Below are 16,311 nucleotides of genomic sequence, written 5' to 3'. Positions count from 1 at the left end.
TCGGCTTGGCATCATACCCCTACCCTTATGGGTATTGGGTTGCACATTTGTTGCACCCTAGGGCTAGGTAGCCGTCCGGCGCGGCTGAGTGTTTTACCTTTGCCAAATATGCGCAAAGTCTCTTTTTCCTTGCACTCTAGGAGACTTGCCTAGTCTCACTAGCACTCTTCTTTATCTCCATTTCTTTTAGGAGACTAACCTAGTCTCGTTAGCACTCCCTTCTTAGGTTTGTGCACTAGGAGTCTGTCTTTTTCTCCATTAGCATAAGAGTCTGTCTTTAGTTAGAGAGTCAATCTTTCAGGAGTCTGTCCTATCATCGTAGGGGTTAGGGTTCTGTCCAACCTCTTATCAAATCATGTGTTTTTCTATCCGCTCCTGCAAGGTATAGGATGCTGTCCAACCCTTGCAGAGTTGTTATTCTGTTCATTCCCCCCGCAAAGCATAGGATGTTGTCCAACCTTTGCGGGATATCAGGAGTCTGTCCTCCCCTTATGATGATAGGATTCAGTCATCTTGAGTCAAAAAACATCAAAAACATCTGAAAATTCAAAAATCTCAAAAATCTTGAGTCATTAGGAGTAGTTAGAAAAATCTTTTCCGAACTACGTTGGCTTGATCCCTTTCAACAGGGTACGTAGTGCAGCTTGGGATCCACATCCCAAGTCCAGCCAAACCTTTAAAAATAAGCACTTTAAATCTTTCAAAATTACAAAAATCTTTCAAAATATTGTTTTTTCGAAAGGATCTTCCTCTAGAGTTAGGAGGTTGTCCTAGTTAGAGAGTTTTTGAGTCGGGAGTTGCTCCCTCGTTCGTTGTTTGTTTGTTGTGTGTTTTATTTGTTTGTGTCAGAGTTAGGAGTGAGTCCTAGCTAGGAGTTTTACGCCTCCGTCCGGTCAGTTGGCGATCCACATCGCCAATTGATGACTAGGTCTAAGATGCGATAGATCCTATTGTTTTTCTTAGGATATACAGCCTAGCTACACATAGATTATAGGAACCACCTGCATTAGCTTAGGGCTAACCTGCATTTAGTTAGGGCATATATGGTGTCCTAAAATCTACAATCCATTGGAATTTAAATAATCACACAAGAAGCTTTAAGAACTAGTCCGGTCTTTTAGATCGAGTCTAGGATAGAGGTCTAGATGTCTTAGGCATCATAGCTTAGAATAGGTGCGAAGAACTACGTTGCCTTGATTCTCGTGTAGGCGGGGATACGTAGGCTTCTTTGGATGAACATCAGATCATCTAAAGACTCGGGCCTAGGTATAGATTAGAGTCTTAGGGTTGTATGGTATCGAGTCATTTTCTATGTTTTGCAGTGTTTTCTTACTTTATTGCGCAGACCTTATGCTTTTAGCTGTAGCATGCATGTGTTTGCACATCAGAACTTAGACACCAATTTAGGTTTGACATTCATAACCTAGTTATTCTCAGGTGACACTTTTATTTCTTTTATGTGTGTTTATTATTCCTCCGAGACATGCATGATTAGATAGACGTCTTCTCGGAGATTTATGTTCCCATTTCATATGATTTTCGCCCAAAACTCTTCAAAATTATTAAGTAAATGGCATAAGAGACCAGGTGTTTGCACTTGGGCGGATGAGGTGCTCTTTAGACCTTCCGAATTCGTAACCAGGCACGAACCTTATTTTATATCTCTGGTTATCCGTTGCAACAGAGCATAGTATGGGATCCAGGGCCCATTTGCCTTTTTCCTTGGATGGCGACTCTTCTTTGTTTAAGGTACGCCTCGAATCTGGGCTAGTCCCCGAATCGAGAGGTATCTCACCTTTTTATCGCCACTCATGATGTGAGAGGCATTCTTCTTTCGAGAGTTCCTTGGTAGAGCTCTCCATTCACGTGGATGATCCACTGAGACTCAGCGTGGGGCCCATTCCGCCCCTCTCTCTCGGATCGGGGTCCACACTATATGAGAGGGTGCTATCTAGACAAAGCATGTCTTCTTAGAGAAAGGGGAAATAAGGAAAGGTGCTAATGAGACTAGGCAAGTCTCCTAAAAGAGAGGTGGATTCCAAATATCCTTGTCATTGCCCTAGCAATGATGCAAGGAGAGGCAACTAATAGACCAAGTTGGTCTTCTAGTGAGGGTATAACTGCTTGAGAGACTCAGGCAGTCTCCTAAAAAAGTTTGAATTTTCCTGAGACACAGCTTGTCTCTCTAAAAGGGTGGGCTCAAGATTACTCTTTCATCGCCCTTGCAATGAATGGGCTTCTAATATTCAAGGTTCTTGTCTAAAAGACTAGGTTAGTCTTATAACAAAAGGAGGGGAGAGTTATTTGGACTGAGCAAGTCCCCTAATGATGGGCTTGGGCTAACGCCTTCATCGCCCTTGCAATGATAGGAGGATGCAAAGAACAAAAGAAATACACAATTTAATAAGAACATGATCGTGCTAACATATCCTGTGAGTAAACTGACATGAAACTAAAATCTCAACTATCTAGGAAATTTTAATTCACATCATTTATGGAGGACCATAAAATCATACATTCACAGTTTAATGACAATGAGATCAACAGAATGAACATTTCCTCTACTTCCCAATGTAGAAAATGCATTTTGGATTTCAAAATGGGTAAGCAAATAGAGACAATATACTCATGAGTAAAATCAATCAGAGAATCAAGATTAATCAAGTCATATTAAATGTAAAAATCATTTTCAACCTCCTTATATTGACCAAAACGTAAAACAAGGATATCAAAGAAAAGCATAATCAACACCTCGACTCCAAAGTTCAAATCGATACCCTAACCATAACAAGCATAGCAAAATATCTTCAAATGATTATAGAAAACATGTAAGGCTGAACATCAAAGGCAAAATTAAACTTACCTGAATCCGGATTGTTTGGATTACCTTCGACCTTCAAATCAGAGTGCTATTCTTGTGCATTGAATTTACTCTTTCTCCTCTTTTCAAATGGCCAACGAGACTTCCAACTTCTTTTCCGATGAAGTTTCCCTCAGAAAAATCCAATTCGCTGAATTGCTAGCGAGATGCTTGTTGAAGAAGGAAATAATAATTGGAGCCCGATTGGGGTCCATTTGTTAGTGTCAGGGTCATGCATCTCAGTGCTTGATAGGCTCTCACTATCTGCTCCAAACCCCCCCTACCGCATACACCACACCACCAACTTCCGCACAAGTGAAGTCATAACGAGCAACGTTCATCTTTGCTAGCATGCTCCATCTATTGAGACGAGAATCGTATTGATAAACATCTGCTGAAACACACCCATTACCAACATCGACCATATGACCACCCATAACCAAAAGCTTCCCATCAAGAACAACAACCCCAAACGAAGCCTTTACCGGACTAGGCATTGGCGGAAGCAGCTGGTGTTCCTTTCCAAAACAACCCAAAACTTCCCAATGGTTCCCCTTTCCATCTGCATCACAAGTTAACACATAGAGCCATTCCTCAAGCCTTCCAGCCTCCTTCCTAACAGTGATGAATTTTTTGCTTTGGATGAATGACTTCCATCGCTTGTACACAGCACCCATAACAGGGAAGTGACAGCGAGGGATGAGTGCAAGGCAGTACTTTGCCACATCATCAGGCAGACCAGGTAAAATGGGACAGTAATTGCAGGACCGCACTGGCGGCATTAATTGGGTGGTGAATTTCGAACGTGTTTATGGATTTTTCTGTGTTGCAGTAGAAAAATAAATCTCTGATTCAGTGGACCACTTCTGAATGCTCACAAGTGCAGGCATTTCTCAATGGAGATGCTACACGAATCAAAAGAAATGGAGATGCTACACGAATCAAAAGAAATGTATACACTGACTATATTCCAACAGACCTGCTCATATGGTTATTGGAAACAAGAATCAAGACTGTTAGACAGAAAAAAAGAAGGATCATAGGAATTCATGGTAACCATCGCCTAAAGGAATTTTATGAGAGCCGGGTTCGAAAGAGGTTGTAAAACGGACAATCTGAGCCGCCAGTATAGACCATTTTCTGGGTTTGATTCGATCCATTTCAAATGCCATTGCACATCTGCTCCTACTAGAGTAGTACTTTTTCCATATCAATTGGAAGACAATGAAATCAAGTCTTGCGCTATACAAACTGTTCTTTCCCTCACGCATTGCCCCAATACCAGTCAAGGCCATAGAACTTACCAAATTGGGTAATCAGCTGATTGATGTGGAGCATTACTACTGGTAGAAGGAGATCCACTTGGGTCACTGTAGAACGCTGAAGATGAAAATGAACAACTTCTCCCAAGACCTGAAGCAAATCCCTGTCTTTCTGGGCACTGCTTTTCTGGTCCGAAAACCAAGTCCTTGGGGCTTTGGGAGCTATCTCGAACCTTGTCATTTTCTTGATTTTTTGCACCACTTTCCCAAGGGTTCTCCCAATAAAGCTTCTCATTATTGGGTGGTGGAGGAACTGGATTACTATTTCCACTGCTAGATGCAGAAGATCTAAAGAAAATAGCTTCCTCATGCGAAAATTCTCGATTACAATTGAATGCCACGATACCTATCGATCTACTCTTGAACACCTCACTTAAACTCAAGCTCCAACATGAAGGAGTATAGCTCCTCTGCTCTTTTTCGCATGAACCAGGCTCTGAAATCTCCTCTGTTGTTTCAACTTACGGATCGGAACGAATATTAAACCCTAAACTCCTTCCGCCAAGAAATTAGAAATACTGCTTGCTATAAAGGGAATAATCGAAAAAAAATCGGAGACCTTCGAAAGATTATCTTTACTAAAGGAGGCCTCTGTAAGTGAGATGAGAGCTTCATTGGATGGATTTTTTCCGTTTAAGAAGAGCTTGTCAGCAGAAATCATAGATCCGGAAGCTTGAGTTTTGCCATTGCTAGGGTTTTCGAGTTCCATTTCTCCGGAGGAAGGGACGGTCTCTCACACTCTCCCTCTCGATCTGATTTTACTCTGTCTTTTCTAATCAATTTCTTAGATCTGTGCTCGCCGGAGCTCGACCGGAGCTTGAGCGGAGAAGAAGGAGATAGGGTTTGGATATGAGGGAATGATAGATTTCAGACTTTGTAAGAAACAAGAATGAAGACATAGCATGAAAGTAAAGTTGTCTTGCCTTACCGGAGCTTCGGCAATCCCACCGGAAAAGGTTGATCGGAGAAGATGGGTTTCGGTCGGATTGAGGCCGGATTAGATGAGGGATCTTTGGATTAGAGACAATAGCCAGCAGCAATCGGCTTCGGATTCGTCGGATCCTTGCCGGAGAAGATGATCGGGGAATGGAAAATCTCGATCGGAAAATCTCAGATCTGATCGAGCGAAAATCAGAAGTTTTTTTTTTTTTTTTTTCATTTACAGATTTTTTTTTATAGAAAATATGGGGCTGATATTGGCACTAGTCCCTTTGATTGGCGCGCGGTTTTGCGCGATTTTTTTGATGAGCGCGCGACACAATCGTGTCTTATTCTAATTTAAAATCGCACCGTTCTAAGATAAATTCGCCCCCCCTACCAGATAAATTCACCCTCCTTTTGCGAACTTGTACTACGGCTTTGCTCGACTCGTTCGCTAGGCAAACGAACTCGGATTTCGATGAAATTTTATAGGGACCTAGCTGGGATCCTAAGCTAGCCTAGGATGAAGTTTGAGACCTTTATTCATTCATTTGATGGGGTTTTACACAAAATTGGATGGTTTAGGGCATGGTCAAAATGGGGTGTCTACAGTCATTCGCCCAAATCCCTAACCGAGTTGCATCCCTATGTCGAAATCCGTTTGGCCGAATCTCGCAAGTCCACCTCTCTCAAATTCCCAAAATGATGTCCTTGTGACTCAATCCATGCTTCCAATCCAAGTCTTCAATTCCTAATTCTAGCTTCTAAAGCCAATCCAAATCCCAACTCCAATTCTTAATTTCAACCACCCCATGGAACTACATGTGGCTTGATCCCCACCATGGGCTATGTAGGCAACTTGGCACTCCCAAGTTCAGCCGCACCTTTCCGCTCCTTTCTTCTGTCTCTTTCATTTTCAACACCCTTCTTCATCTCTTCCATTCCCTTTTCACCATTTCCTTTTCCTTAGACCGTTTTGCATGTTAGATGTTTCCTTTTGTTTAGTCACATGATTAATTGCATGTTTAGATTTCTTTATTTATTATTTGTCCTCATCATATGCTTAGAAATCACATGTTTAGCCATCTTGCTAGTTGTGTTGCTTTGGTTTTTGCATGCTTAGTTACTTTGTTAAACTTGGAACTCTTTGGAATAAAAAAAAGGAACCTTAAAGAATCTAAGAATTTACATCAAATTGGAAAACTTCAATTCAAAATCTAAACCTCCAAATTCTTAAGTTTTAGGTTCTAGGCTTGAAAAACTTAGAAGTGGCACTCTAGGTTCCCCAATAGAACTTTTGGATCCAAATTCTCACAGAAATACTAAGATGCAACTTAGGTCCATTGCATTAGATCTAGGTTCATATAGCGTAGGTCACTTCACCTCAAATCAATTAATCAAATTCAACTCAAATCAAATCTCATCAATCTCAAAATAATCACATAGGCACATAAGCATGTAGTTGCATGTAGGATGCACTCCTGGCCCCCATGAGTCTAAACTGTGAACGGCTAAACAATTAAAATGCACTAGGTTAATAAAATTCACATTTCCCCCTTAGTTAAAACTAAATAATTAAAGCTTTTAAAAGTTAGGCAAGGTTGGTGCTGTAAACTTCGTGCGGTACACCTTCCGACCTCGTAACCAGGTAACTTACCCAGAACTCAAAACGTAGACCAAATTAACAGAGTTAATCATGGGTCCTAGATCCCTAATTTAAGTGGCGACTCTAGTTAGTTGCTTCTTTCGTGAAGTTAGGATTTTTATCCTAAATTTATAAAAAAAAGCAACCATATTCAAATCCAGTGGACAAAGGCGCTATCATCATCACAAGACACACCACCCTCGTGGGACCACCCCACCCTCCGGGACGGGATCCACAGATTGGCGACTCTGTTGGGGATTGATTACCTAACTTTATAACTTTTAAAAGCTTTAGTCATTTAGGTTATAATTAAATGGGATAAATGTGAAATAAAACACACAAAAAAAAATTCAAAAAACTCAAAAATTAAAAAAACAGAAAAAAAAGAACAGAAAAATGTTGTTTGCTTACTTGAATAATCCATCACCTAAACCTTCAAAAGATTAATTAAAGGACTTGAGGGCATTAGATGCGAATCCCCAAATTGCACACAATTACATCACTTGCATCTATACCCTTGCATATCACATTCACACACGTCCTATTTAGGAACCCGGAGTGTTATCTAACATGGTTGACTGGGAGGTCATGACCCGGTGCCTCTGTGTTAGAGAAGCATTCCACCCTTAGCCTAGTACCTTTATGGTGCGTAAACGGATCTGTTGGTTCATGTACTGCTACTTTGGACACCGGTAGAGTAAATCTAACATGGATTCGCGCTAAGGGAACTCTTGGCCTTACCCCTAGTTTACCCCACACATGCATATAGCACGAACATGCGTACATCACGTGTGTGTGAGCTTAGATTAGGATATCCTACCCCTCCGTATGTAGATTAGGCCGTAGTCCATCTTCCAATGGCTACGGTCGGTCTTAGGAACACGAACAAAGTCATGAACCAAACCACTTGGTTCCGCTAGATTAAGGGTTAGGAATTGCGCCCTCCAAGTAAAGCACAAAAATAAAATGCCTTTGAGGTTGGGATAATAATCTCATTGCTCTTAGATCTAGGAAATCCCATCTCTCATTGATCAATGATTCGTTGATCGTGGGTTGATAACCTTTAGACCAGGGTTCCATTTCAAGGACTCATCTCATAACTCTGGCTTAGGATTTTTTTCTCCCCTGAAACTAGGGGCATCTTCTTCGAGTGCATCCTTAAAACCCCTAAAATGCCATTACCTTTAAGGGGCATCCCCTTTGAGGATCATGCCTCACCAATCTATTGGTCGCATTCTTTCAATGTTCAAATAAATAAGACCATCTTTTTCAATGGAAAATTTCTCAGCCTCAAATGTGTGTGTAAAATTAGTCCTTCTAACCGATGTATGTTTTTAGTGAGGAGTACTATTGTGTCTAAACTTCCAATATTTTCCTTGTCAGGAGTTCTTATATTCACCATTGATCATCCAAAAATAACTTGGACCCGAGTTTCCGCTCGTCTCGTGAGAATGTCACCATCTTCTCCCACTCTCGTCTCAATGTCTGAACCTACTGAAAACCTTCAGATTCCTCGTGTTGAGGAATTGCTGATCGAACTCACCCATCAGATGAGCTTACTTCGTGAAGAGAATAAGATCATGAAAGACCAATGAAAGGAAAAGTTTGGTACTCCCACAACAAAAGGAAAGTCTATAGCAACCACATCTGAGGTCTACCCTCAACCCAATCTGTCTCCTCCGACTGTCGAAGATCAAGAACAATATGATGAGGGAGATCGCACTCAAGTCCCTACCCCAGAAGACAAGTCCCTTCCTAAGAAATTTGAGTTGCTACTTCAAGAAGTAAAAGGGATCAAGAGCCGAGAATTAAGCACTTTCAACCCAGATGATCTTACATTGTTCTCTCATGTCCGTCTACCTCCGAATTTCCAAATTTCAGATTTTGATAAGTACAATGGTACTGGTTCCCCTACTGCTCATGTGCAAATGTTCATCATACGATCGCAGTCCCAAGGTTTGAATCCAGAGTAGATGTCCAGCTCTTTCCTATCTCACTAACCGATGTTGCACGTAAATGGTATCTGGGTTTAGACAAAATGAAAGTTAAGAGCTGGAATGAGATCACCGAACAGTTCATTAAGCACTTTCCATACGATGATGGGTCTAAGGTGACTATCCGGGATCTGGAAGCAACTAAGTAGGAGCCTAAGGAAACATTTATCGCCTTTGTGAAAAGATGGAGGAAGTTGGCAGCCTCAATGATGGACCACCCTACCGAGAAGGAGCAATGCAAGATCATGCTGAATAACCTCCTCCCCTCAATGCTTCAACACATGACACTGCAGTATTGCCCTACTTTTGATCTCTCCATCAATGCTGGGACCCAGATTGAAGATGCTATGAACAAAGGAATTCTAGCCAGGACTGTTCAAGCAAAAAGTGACTTCAAGAAGCCCTTCCCTCCCAATAAAGAAGTCAATAATGTTGCCTCATCCAGCCAAGCCCAGAAAGCGATGGTTTTCGACTACAGCCAGGATCCTCCTAAACCTCCTATTCGGCAAAAAAGAGAATTTACTCCCTTACCTGCTCCCCCCTCCGCGGTTCTAAAACAATGCCTGGCCGCGAAAAAATCACATTACCCGCCCCTCGCCCTCCACCCGACCCTCTGCCGAAAAACTACAATCCCCGTGAACATTGCGAGTACCACCAAGGTCCTGGGCACACTACAGATCGTTGTATAGCCCTTAAACATGTTATTCAAGACTTGCTTGAGAATGATCTTCTAGTTTTTCCTCCTAAACCCAATATCACCAATAACCCTCTCCCAAACCATGCATTACCCCCACCCGCCCAAGTGGGAATGATCACCCTTGATGTTCCTAAATTTGATCCATCAACTCTAATATGTGCCATTGATGCCAGTTCTGAGCCTTACTACTTTCGTTGGGAAGAGGTCGATGAACCAGAAGTTGCACCCTTAGTCCTAACCCATAAAATTGAACCTCCATCCCCTCTGATCTTTCAATATGATAACCTTGATCCTTTTGAGCTTCAATGTGATGAGGTCCAGCATTTTACGAGGGGAGGTAGGGTATTCAAGCCTCCTGAGCTCCGAGATGAAAATCCAGCAGCCTTGGCCAGGGAGGTAGTAGAGGATCATGTTCAAAAGAGAATTGCTGAAGAGAATGATGAGATTGTCAAACAATTGAAGAAAAATCAGGCCCACATCACAGTGTGGGGTCTACTAACGGTTTCCCATTAGCATAGAGAGGCAGTGCTCAAAGAATTGAATGCAGTACAGGTATCAACTGAAAGATCCCTGGATCAATTGGCTGACTTAGTGGCCATGGTTAGTGCCGCCAAGTCTATAACCTTCACCGATCAGGATTTGCCACCTCAAGGTCGTGATCACATTCATGCCCTCCATGTTACCATTGTCTGCCAGGGCATGAGAATTCCCTCTGTTCTAGTTGATAATGGGTCAGCCTTAAATGTTTGCCCTCTCCAGACAGCTACCATGTTGGGTTTTGGACCCGAAAGTTTCACTCCTTCCCAGCAAGGAATCCTAGCTTATGATAACACCCGAAGAAATGTCATTGGGATTCTTACCGCAGAAATCCTTCTTGGAGGTGAGAAGTTCGAAGTAGACTTCATGGTCCTTGATATCAAAACCTCATTCAATCTGCTGTTAGGCCGCCCTTGGTTGCATAAAGAGGGGGTCATTGCTTCAAGCCTTCACCAGAAGCTAAAATTCATCAAGAACAACAAGATAATCACCGTCAGAGGTGATGAAGATTTGGAAGTCACCCAAATTTCAAAAGAAAAGTCACTCCTTGTCACCGGAAAAGATATCATGCTGAATGGGTTTTCCTTAGAAATTGCACAGATCACTTGTGAAGAAGCAGCAAAAGAAACTTTTCCCATGGTCATTTGCACCCTCAACCCCTCAGTTGCCAAAATGATGAAGAGGCAGGGATTTTTCCCTGGAATGGGATTGGGATGGCACGAACAGGGCATGGTGTCGTGGCCTGATGTTGAACCTATGAAGGGAACTTTTGGCTTGGGATATGAACCTACAAACAAAGAAAAGAACCAGATGAAAGCTAAAATGATGAGAAGAAATGAAATTCGCAGAAATGGGGGTGTGATCTCGATACCTTCGTACTCATTGTCTCTAAACGGGTACTTTACCAGAGGAGGAGAAACCACTCCATACCACGGGTTTGCAGAGCCGTGGTTTGAGCCGGACACGGGAAGAATTCTTTGCGGGATTGAAATCTTCTATGACTTGGAAATACCAGAAGAGCCTCTCATCAGTACCGTTGCAGAACCCCCTATCGATTGGCAGGACTACCTTACTCCAGGACTCTTGGGGTCCCTCTTTGTAGAACCAACTGAGACCACAGATACAGAGGAAGATTGGCAGGATTGCTTGGCTCCAAACCTTCTGAAGTCTCTCCTCCCAGGAGATTGCCTTATTATTGCAGCGATTGGAGAAGATTCTGCATATGCTAATCCTCAGAGCTTCATTACCGCAGCTAATTGTGTCCCTTCCAACTGGAGTGCAGATACTCTCCCTTATCCATTTGTCATTTCTGAAAATTCTGATATTTTTATTTCTTATTTTACTTCCATTGTGAATCCTGAGCCTGTTCAGGATAGTTTCAATAAGAATGTACTTGCTTTCACTTCAATGAAATCTATTTCTCAGTATCCTCTTGTGTCTTCTTCTGATGTTTGTGCTTCGGATAATGATAATAATCAAAGTGAACAACCTTCCTCGGATGAGGAGGCCGACGAACCTCCCCTTGAGTTACAACAACTGCTTAAACAAGAGGAGGAACGCCGAGCCCAGCCTTTAAAAGAAGAAACTGAAGTAATAAATATTGGTACCGAAACACTAGTTAAGGAAATACGAATCGGAAAAACACTAACTTCCAAGGAGCGTGAGGAACTAGTGGACCTTCTGTATGAGTTCAAAGAAGTCTTTGCTTGGTCCTACGAGGACATGCCAGGAATAAGCGAGGAAATCGTCCAACATAAGCTTCCATTGGTACCAGGGGTAAAACCAAAAAAGCAGAAACTAAGGAGAATGAAACCAGAATGGGTTCTAAAAATTAAGGAAGAAGTAACAAAACAGCTCGACACGGGATTCTTACAAGTGGTGGAGTACCCTGAATGGTTAGCAAACATTGTACCAGTCCCTAAGAAAGTTGGCCAAGTGCGAATGTGTGTGGACTTCAGGGATTTGAACAAAGCAAGCCCTAAAGATGACTTTCCCTTACCCCATATCGACGTCTTGATCGACAATACTGCTGGCCATGCCTTACTATCCTTCATGGATGGCTTTCCTGGCTATAATCAAATCAAGATGGCGCCCGAAGACATGATCAAAACCTCGTTCATCACACAATGGGGCAGTTATTGCTATAAGGTGATGCCATTTGGCTTGAAAAACGTAGGAGCTACTTACCAAAGAGCCGCCACCACTCTATTGCATGATATGATTCATAAAGAGGTGGAAGTATATGTAGATGACATGATTGTCAAAGCAAAAGAAAGAGAAGATCACCTCGGGAACTTGAGAAAATTCTTCCAAAGAATCTTGAAATACCGGCTTCGCCTCAACCCAAGTAAATGCATTTTTGGTGTCACATCCGGCAAATTGTTGGGGTTCCTAGTCAGCCAAAGGGGGGTAGAAGTTGATCCTCAAAAGATTAAGGCAATCCAAGAAATGGCTCTTCCAAGGACAGAAAAGGAAATTAGAGGTTTTCTGGGAAGGATCCAATTTCTGAGCCGATTTGTAGCTCACCTAACCTCCACCTATGAACCCATATTCAAGTTGCTGAAGAAGAATGCATCTAAGGAATGGACAAAAGAATGCCAAGAGGCCTTTGACAAAATTAAACAGTGCTTGTCTGAACCACCTGTGCTTGCACCAATAATTTCAGGGCAACCTTTGCTACTATATCTGTCAATCACTGATACAGCTATGGGTTGTATGCTTGCTCAACAAGATCCTGAAACCAAGCATGAAAGAGCTGTCTATTATTTGAGCAAGAAAATGTTGGAATACGAGCAAAAGTACACTTCTTTAGAAAAAACGTGTCTAGCACTTGTCTGGGCAACCCAAAGGCTTAGGCATTGCCTACTCTCTCATAGAGTGTTACTTTTGTCTCGAATGGATCCTTTGAAGTACCTTTTTGAAAAGCCTGCTCTAACAGGGAGAGCCGCCAGATGGTTATTGTTGCTCTCAGAATTCGATATTACCTATGTCACTCAGAAATCTATTAAAGGCAGGGCTGTGGCTGAACAATTAGCAGAGATCCCAATAAAGAAAACTGGTATCTTGAGAACAGACTTTCCAGATGAGCAAATTATGACAATGGAGGAGGGGAGCTATGAATCTATGTGGACTTTATACTTTGACGGTGCTTTCAACCAAAAGGGACAAGAAGTAGGGGCATTGCTCATTTCACCCCGGAATGAACATATCCCTCTCGCTGTCAAGCTGTAATTCGAGTGCACCAACAATATGGCAAAATATGAGGCATGTATCGTGGGATTGGAAGCAGCGTTAGCCCTTGGCATTGATGAGCTTGATGCATATGGTGATTCGATGCTGATCATTTGTCAAACCAAAGGGAAGTGGAAAACCAGAGAGGATAGGCTCATCCCATACCATGAATACCTAGATGTTCTTGTGGATCAATTCAAAAACATCACATTTACTTTCTTACCGAGAGTAAAGAATCGATTTGTAGATGCTTTGGCCACATTAGCCTCCATGATAGACATACCCGTTGGAATGAAGATGAGGCCAATAACAATCCAAGAACAGTGGGTTCTTGCTCATTGTGATGTTATAGAAATAGCGGTCAGATGTCCGGATGGCCAACCCTGGTTTACAGATATCAAAAACTTTATCTTAGGCCAGGGGCATCCTGCCGAAGCCTCCAGCAAAGAACGAAGAACCTATAGAAATTAGCCTCCAATTTTGTCATATGCGGAAATGAATTATATCGTCGGTCTTTTGATGGCATTGAACTCTTGTGTATCACAGAAGATCAGGCTGCTAAGATCCTTGAGGAAACCCATGAAGGTGTTTGTGGCCCACACATGAATGGAAAAATGCTTGCTAGGAAAATCTTGCGCCTTGGATACTATTGGCCAACAATGGAATCAGATTGTTTTGCATTTGTTAAGAAATGCTATAAATGTCAAGTACATGCCAATCTTATCCATGTACCACCTTCAGAGTTGCATTCTCTCACATCGCCCTGGCCATTCTCAATGTGGGGCATTGATATTATTGGAAAAATTTCACCAAAATCCTCAAATGGACACGAGTACATCCTTGTAGCCATCGATTACTTTACCAAATGGGTCGAGGCAGCCTCATATGCTTCACTGTCATCAGCATCGGTTGCCAAGTTCATCAGAACCAACATTATTTGCAGATATGGGGTTCCACATGAACTAATCTCAGATAACGACTCCATTTTTAAGAAAGAAGTGATTACTCTCTGCCAAGAGTTCAAAATTAAGCACCACAAATCCTCACCCTATAGGCTACAAACCAATGGAGCTGTCGAAGCTGCAAATAAAAATATTAAGGCCATCATCAGCAAAATGTCAGAAACTTACAAAGATTGGACTAACAAGCTTCCATACGCTCTGTGGGCCTAGAGAACATCAATTCGAACCTCTACTGGAGCTACTCCTTATTCCCTGGTCTATGGGATGGAAGCTGTGTTGCCGGTTGAAATCCACATACCATCGTTGCGAGTATAATGGAAAGTCAATTACCCGAGACAGAATGGGCGAATGGCAGATATCAAGAGCTAAACATGTTGGATGAAAAGCGACTCAAAGCCTTATACCACACCCAAGGCTACCAGCGCAGAATAGCAAGAGCCTTTAACAAGAAAGTTAAAATCAGAGAATTAGAGGAAGGAGATTTGGTGTTGAAAGCGAACCGGGCACCTACCTCTGACCCTAGGGGCAAGTTCAAACCGAATTGGTCAGGACCATACATTGTGGATCAAATCTTACCTGGAAAAGCCGTCAGACTCCGAGATGAGAATGGCGATATAATGGTAGAACCAACGAACCTTGATCAATTAAAAAGGTTTTACGTTTGAACACCAGAAGGCCTCCTTTGGCCGAACAAAATCCCAGAAATTATGACCCAAAAAAACAAGAAAAACCCCATTTTGCAAACCATTTGAGCCTAAAAATTCTTTTCACACCCTGAAACTAGGGCATCAGCCCTGAACTACGCAAGACCTGATCCCTACACTGGGGTACGTAGGCAGCCTGGTCAACCCAGGTTCGGTCGCTTAAAAAAAAAAAAAAAAGGTTACTATACCTGAAACTAGGGGCATCTACCCTGAACTACGTGTGACCTGATTCCTACACTAGGATACGTAGGCAACCTGCTCGATCGGGTTCGGTCGAAATTTGCAAACCTCAAGCCATTTGTTTGTTAAACCTCATCCAACCCATAAAGTCCTTCCGGTGGATAGTGTTAAGGTTCTAAAAAAAAGAAAAGAGGGGAGTCTGCAGACCTGCTAGATTGAAAACCCGCGAGGGCGGTCTAGGCAAAAATTAAGGTCATTCACCTGCTAAGTTGAAAACTCGAAATGGCAGCTTAGGCAAAAATTAAGGTGCAAGCCTGCTGAATCGGAAACCCGAAAGGGCAGTTCAGGCAAAAGCTAGGGCATACGGTCCGCCGAATCGAAAACCCAGAAGGGCGATTTGGTCATGGTAAGATAAGATCAAAGAAGGCAAAACCTCAAAGCAGCTTTCCAATCCAAATAGGTCAAACAAGCCAACTCTGCATTCTTGTAACTAGGGGAAACGAAACCAAACAATCCAAAAGGAGTTAGTAATAATCTGAGGGGTATTACTGAACTAGAAAAATAAGTACAAATATTTATCTATGGATAAATTCTTCTTTGAAAGGCCTCACATGCCAAATAAAAAGATATAAATCATTCTCAGAAGCACAAATCATCTCCCCATTTTTGGTGCACTCCAGTGAAAAATTTCTAAAAATCATCTTCAGTGCACTTGCACATGTATTTCCTTATTCTTCTTCCCCCAAAGCTGCGACAAAAGAAGGAAAGAACCAATCTTCTCCAATTGATGCAATAAGTCATTAAAACCCAAGAGAAGGAGTCTTAGAAGCAATTAAAATAGCCGATCAAGTAAATCAGGATAGATACATGAAAGCAGAATCAGCAGAACAAGCAAAGCCATCAAAGCCCTATCCAGACAGGACAGTTCACAGTCAAGCAATTCAGCAGAACCAAAAATAATACCAGTTCACTTAATGAACTCCAGATGTGGTTTCCTTGGAAATAATGTATCCTTGCATCAACAGAAAATTCAATAAAATTCAAGATTGTTTCAAAAACTTTTGTAAAATCCATTTGTGCATTTTTCCACAGCAGCAAGAAACAATCAGTCATTGCAAGATCTTTCGGGATTAAGTACATCCAAGCTATTTTTATCTGGCCATCTAGGCCAATCCTTTTTTTATTCCCGTCTCGCTGATCCCAGTCCCGCTGGCCCCCGTTTCATTAACAGACGGGTTTTTTCCGCAGACAGGTAAAT

General features: G+C 42.1%; 1 protein-coding gene and 1 pseudogene across 1 annotated transcript; one reads left to right on the top strand and one right to left on the bottom strand.

Moving 5' to 3' along the window:
* Positions 1–2,993: 2,993 nt before the first annotated feature.
* Positions 2,994–3,918, bottom strand: LOC143855465 (F-box/kelch-repeat protein At1g67480 pseudogene; annotated as a pseudogene).
* A 6,118-nt stretch (positions 3,919–10,036) lies between these two features.
* LOC143855464 (uncharacterized) lies at positions 10,037–12,192 on the top strand. Its single transcript, XM_077365580.1, has 3 exons — positions 10,037–11,278; positions 11,348–12,090; positions 12,153–12,192. Exons 1-3 carry the CDS (start codon positions 10,037–10,039, stop codon positions 12,190–12,192), a joined length of 2,025 nt encoding a protein of 674 aa, XP_077221695.1.
* Positions 12,193–16,311: the final 4,119 nt, after the last annotated feature.

The sequence above is a fragment of the Tasmannia lanceolata genome, unplaced genomic scaffold, assembly GCF_043159265.1.
Source record: "Tasmannia lanceolata isolate RefF3 unplaced genomic scaffold, GAP_Taslan_0.1 ptg000021l, whole genome shotgun sequence".
In the NCBI taxonomy this organism is placed as follows: domain Eukaryota; kingdom Viridiplantae; phylum Streptophyta; class Magnoliopsida; order Canellales; family Winteraceae; genus Tasmannia; species Tasmannia lanceolata.
Note: the sequence above shows the minus strand (reverse complement) of the source record. Positions and strands in the feature narration are given on the sequence as shown.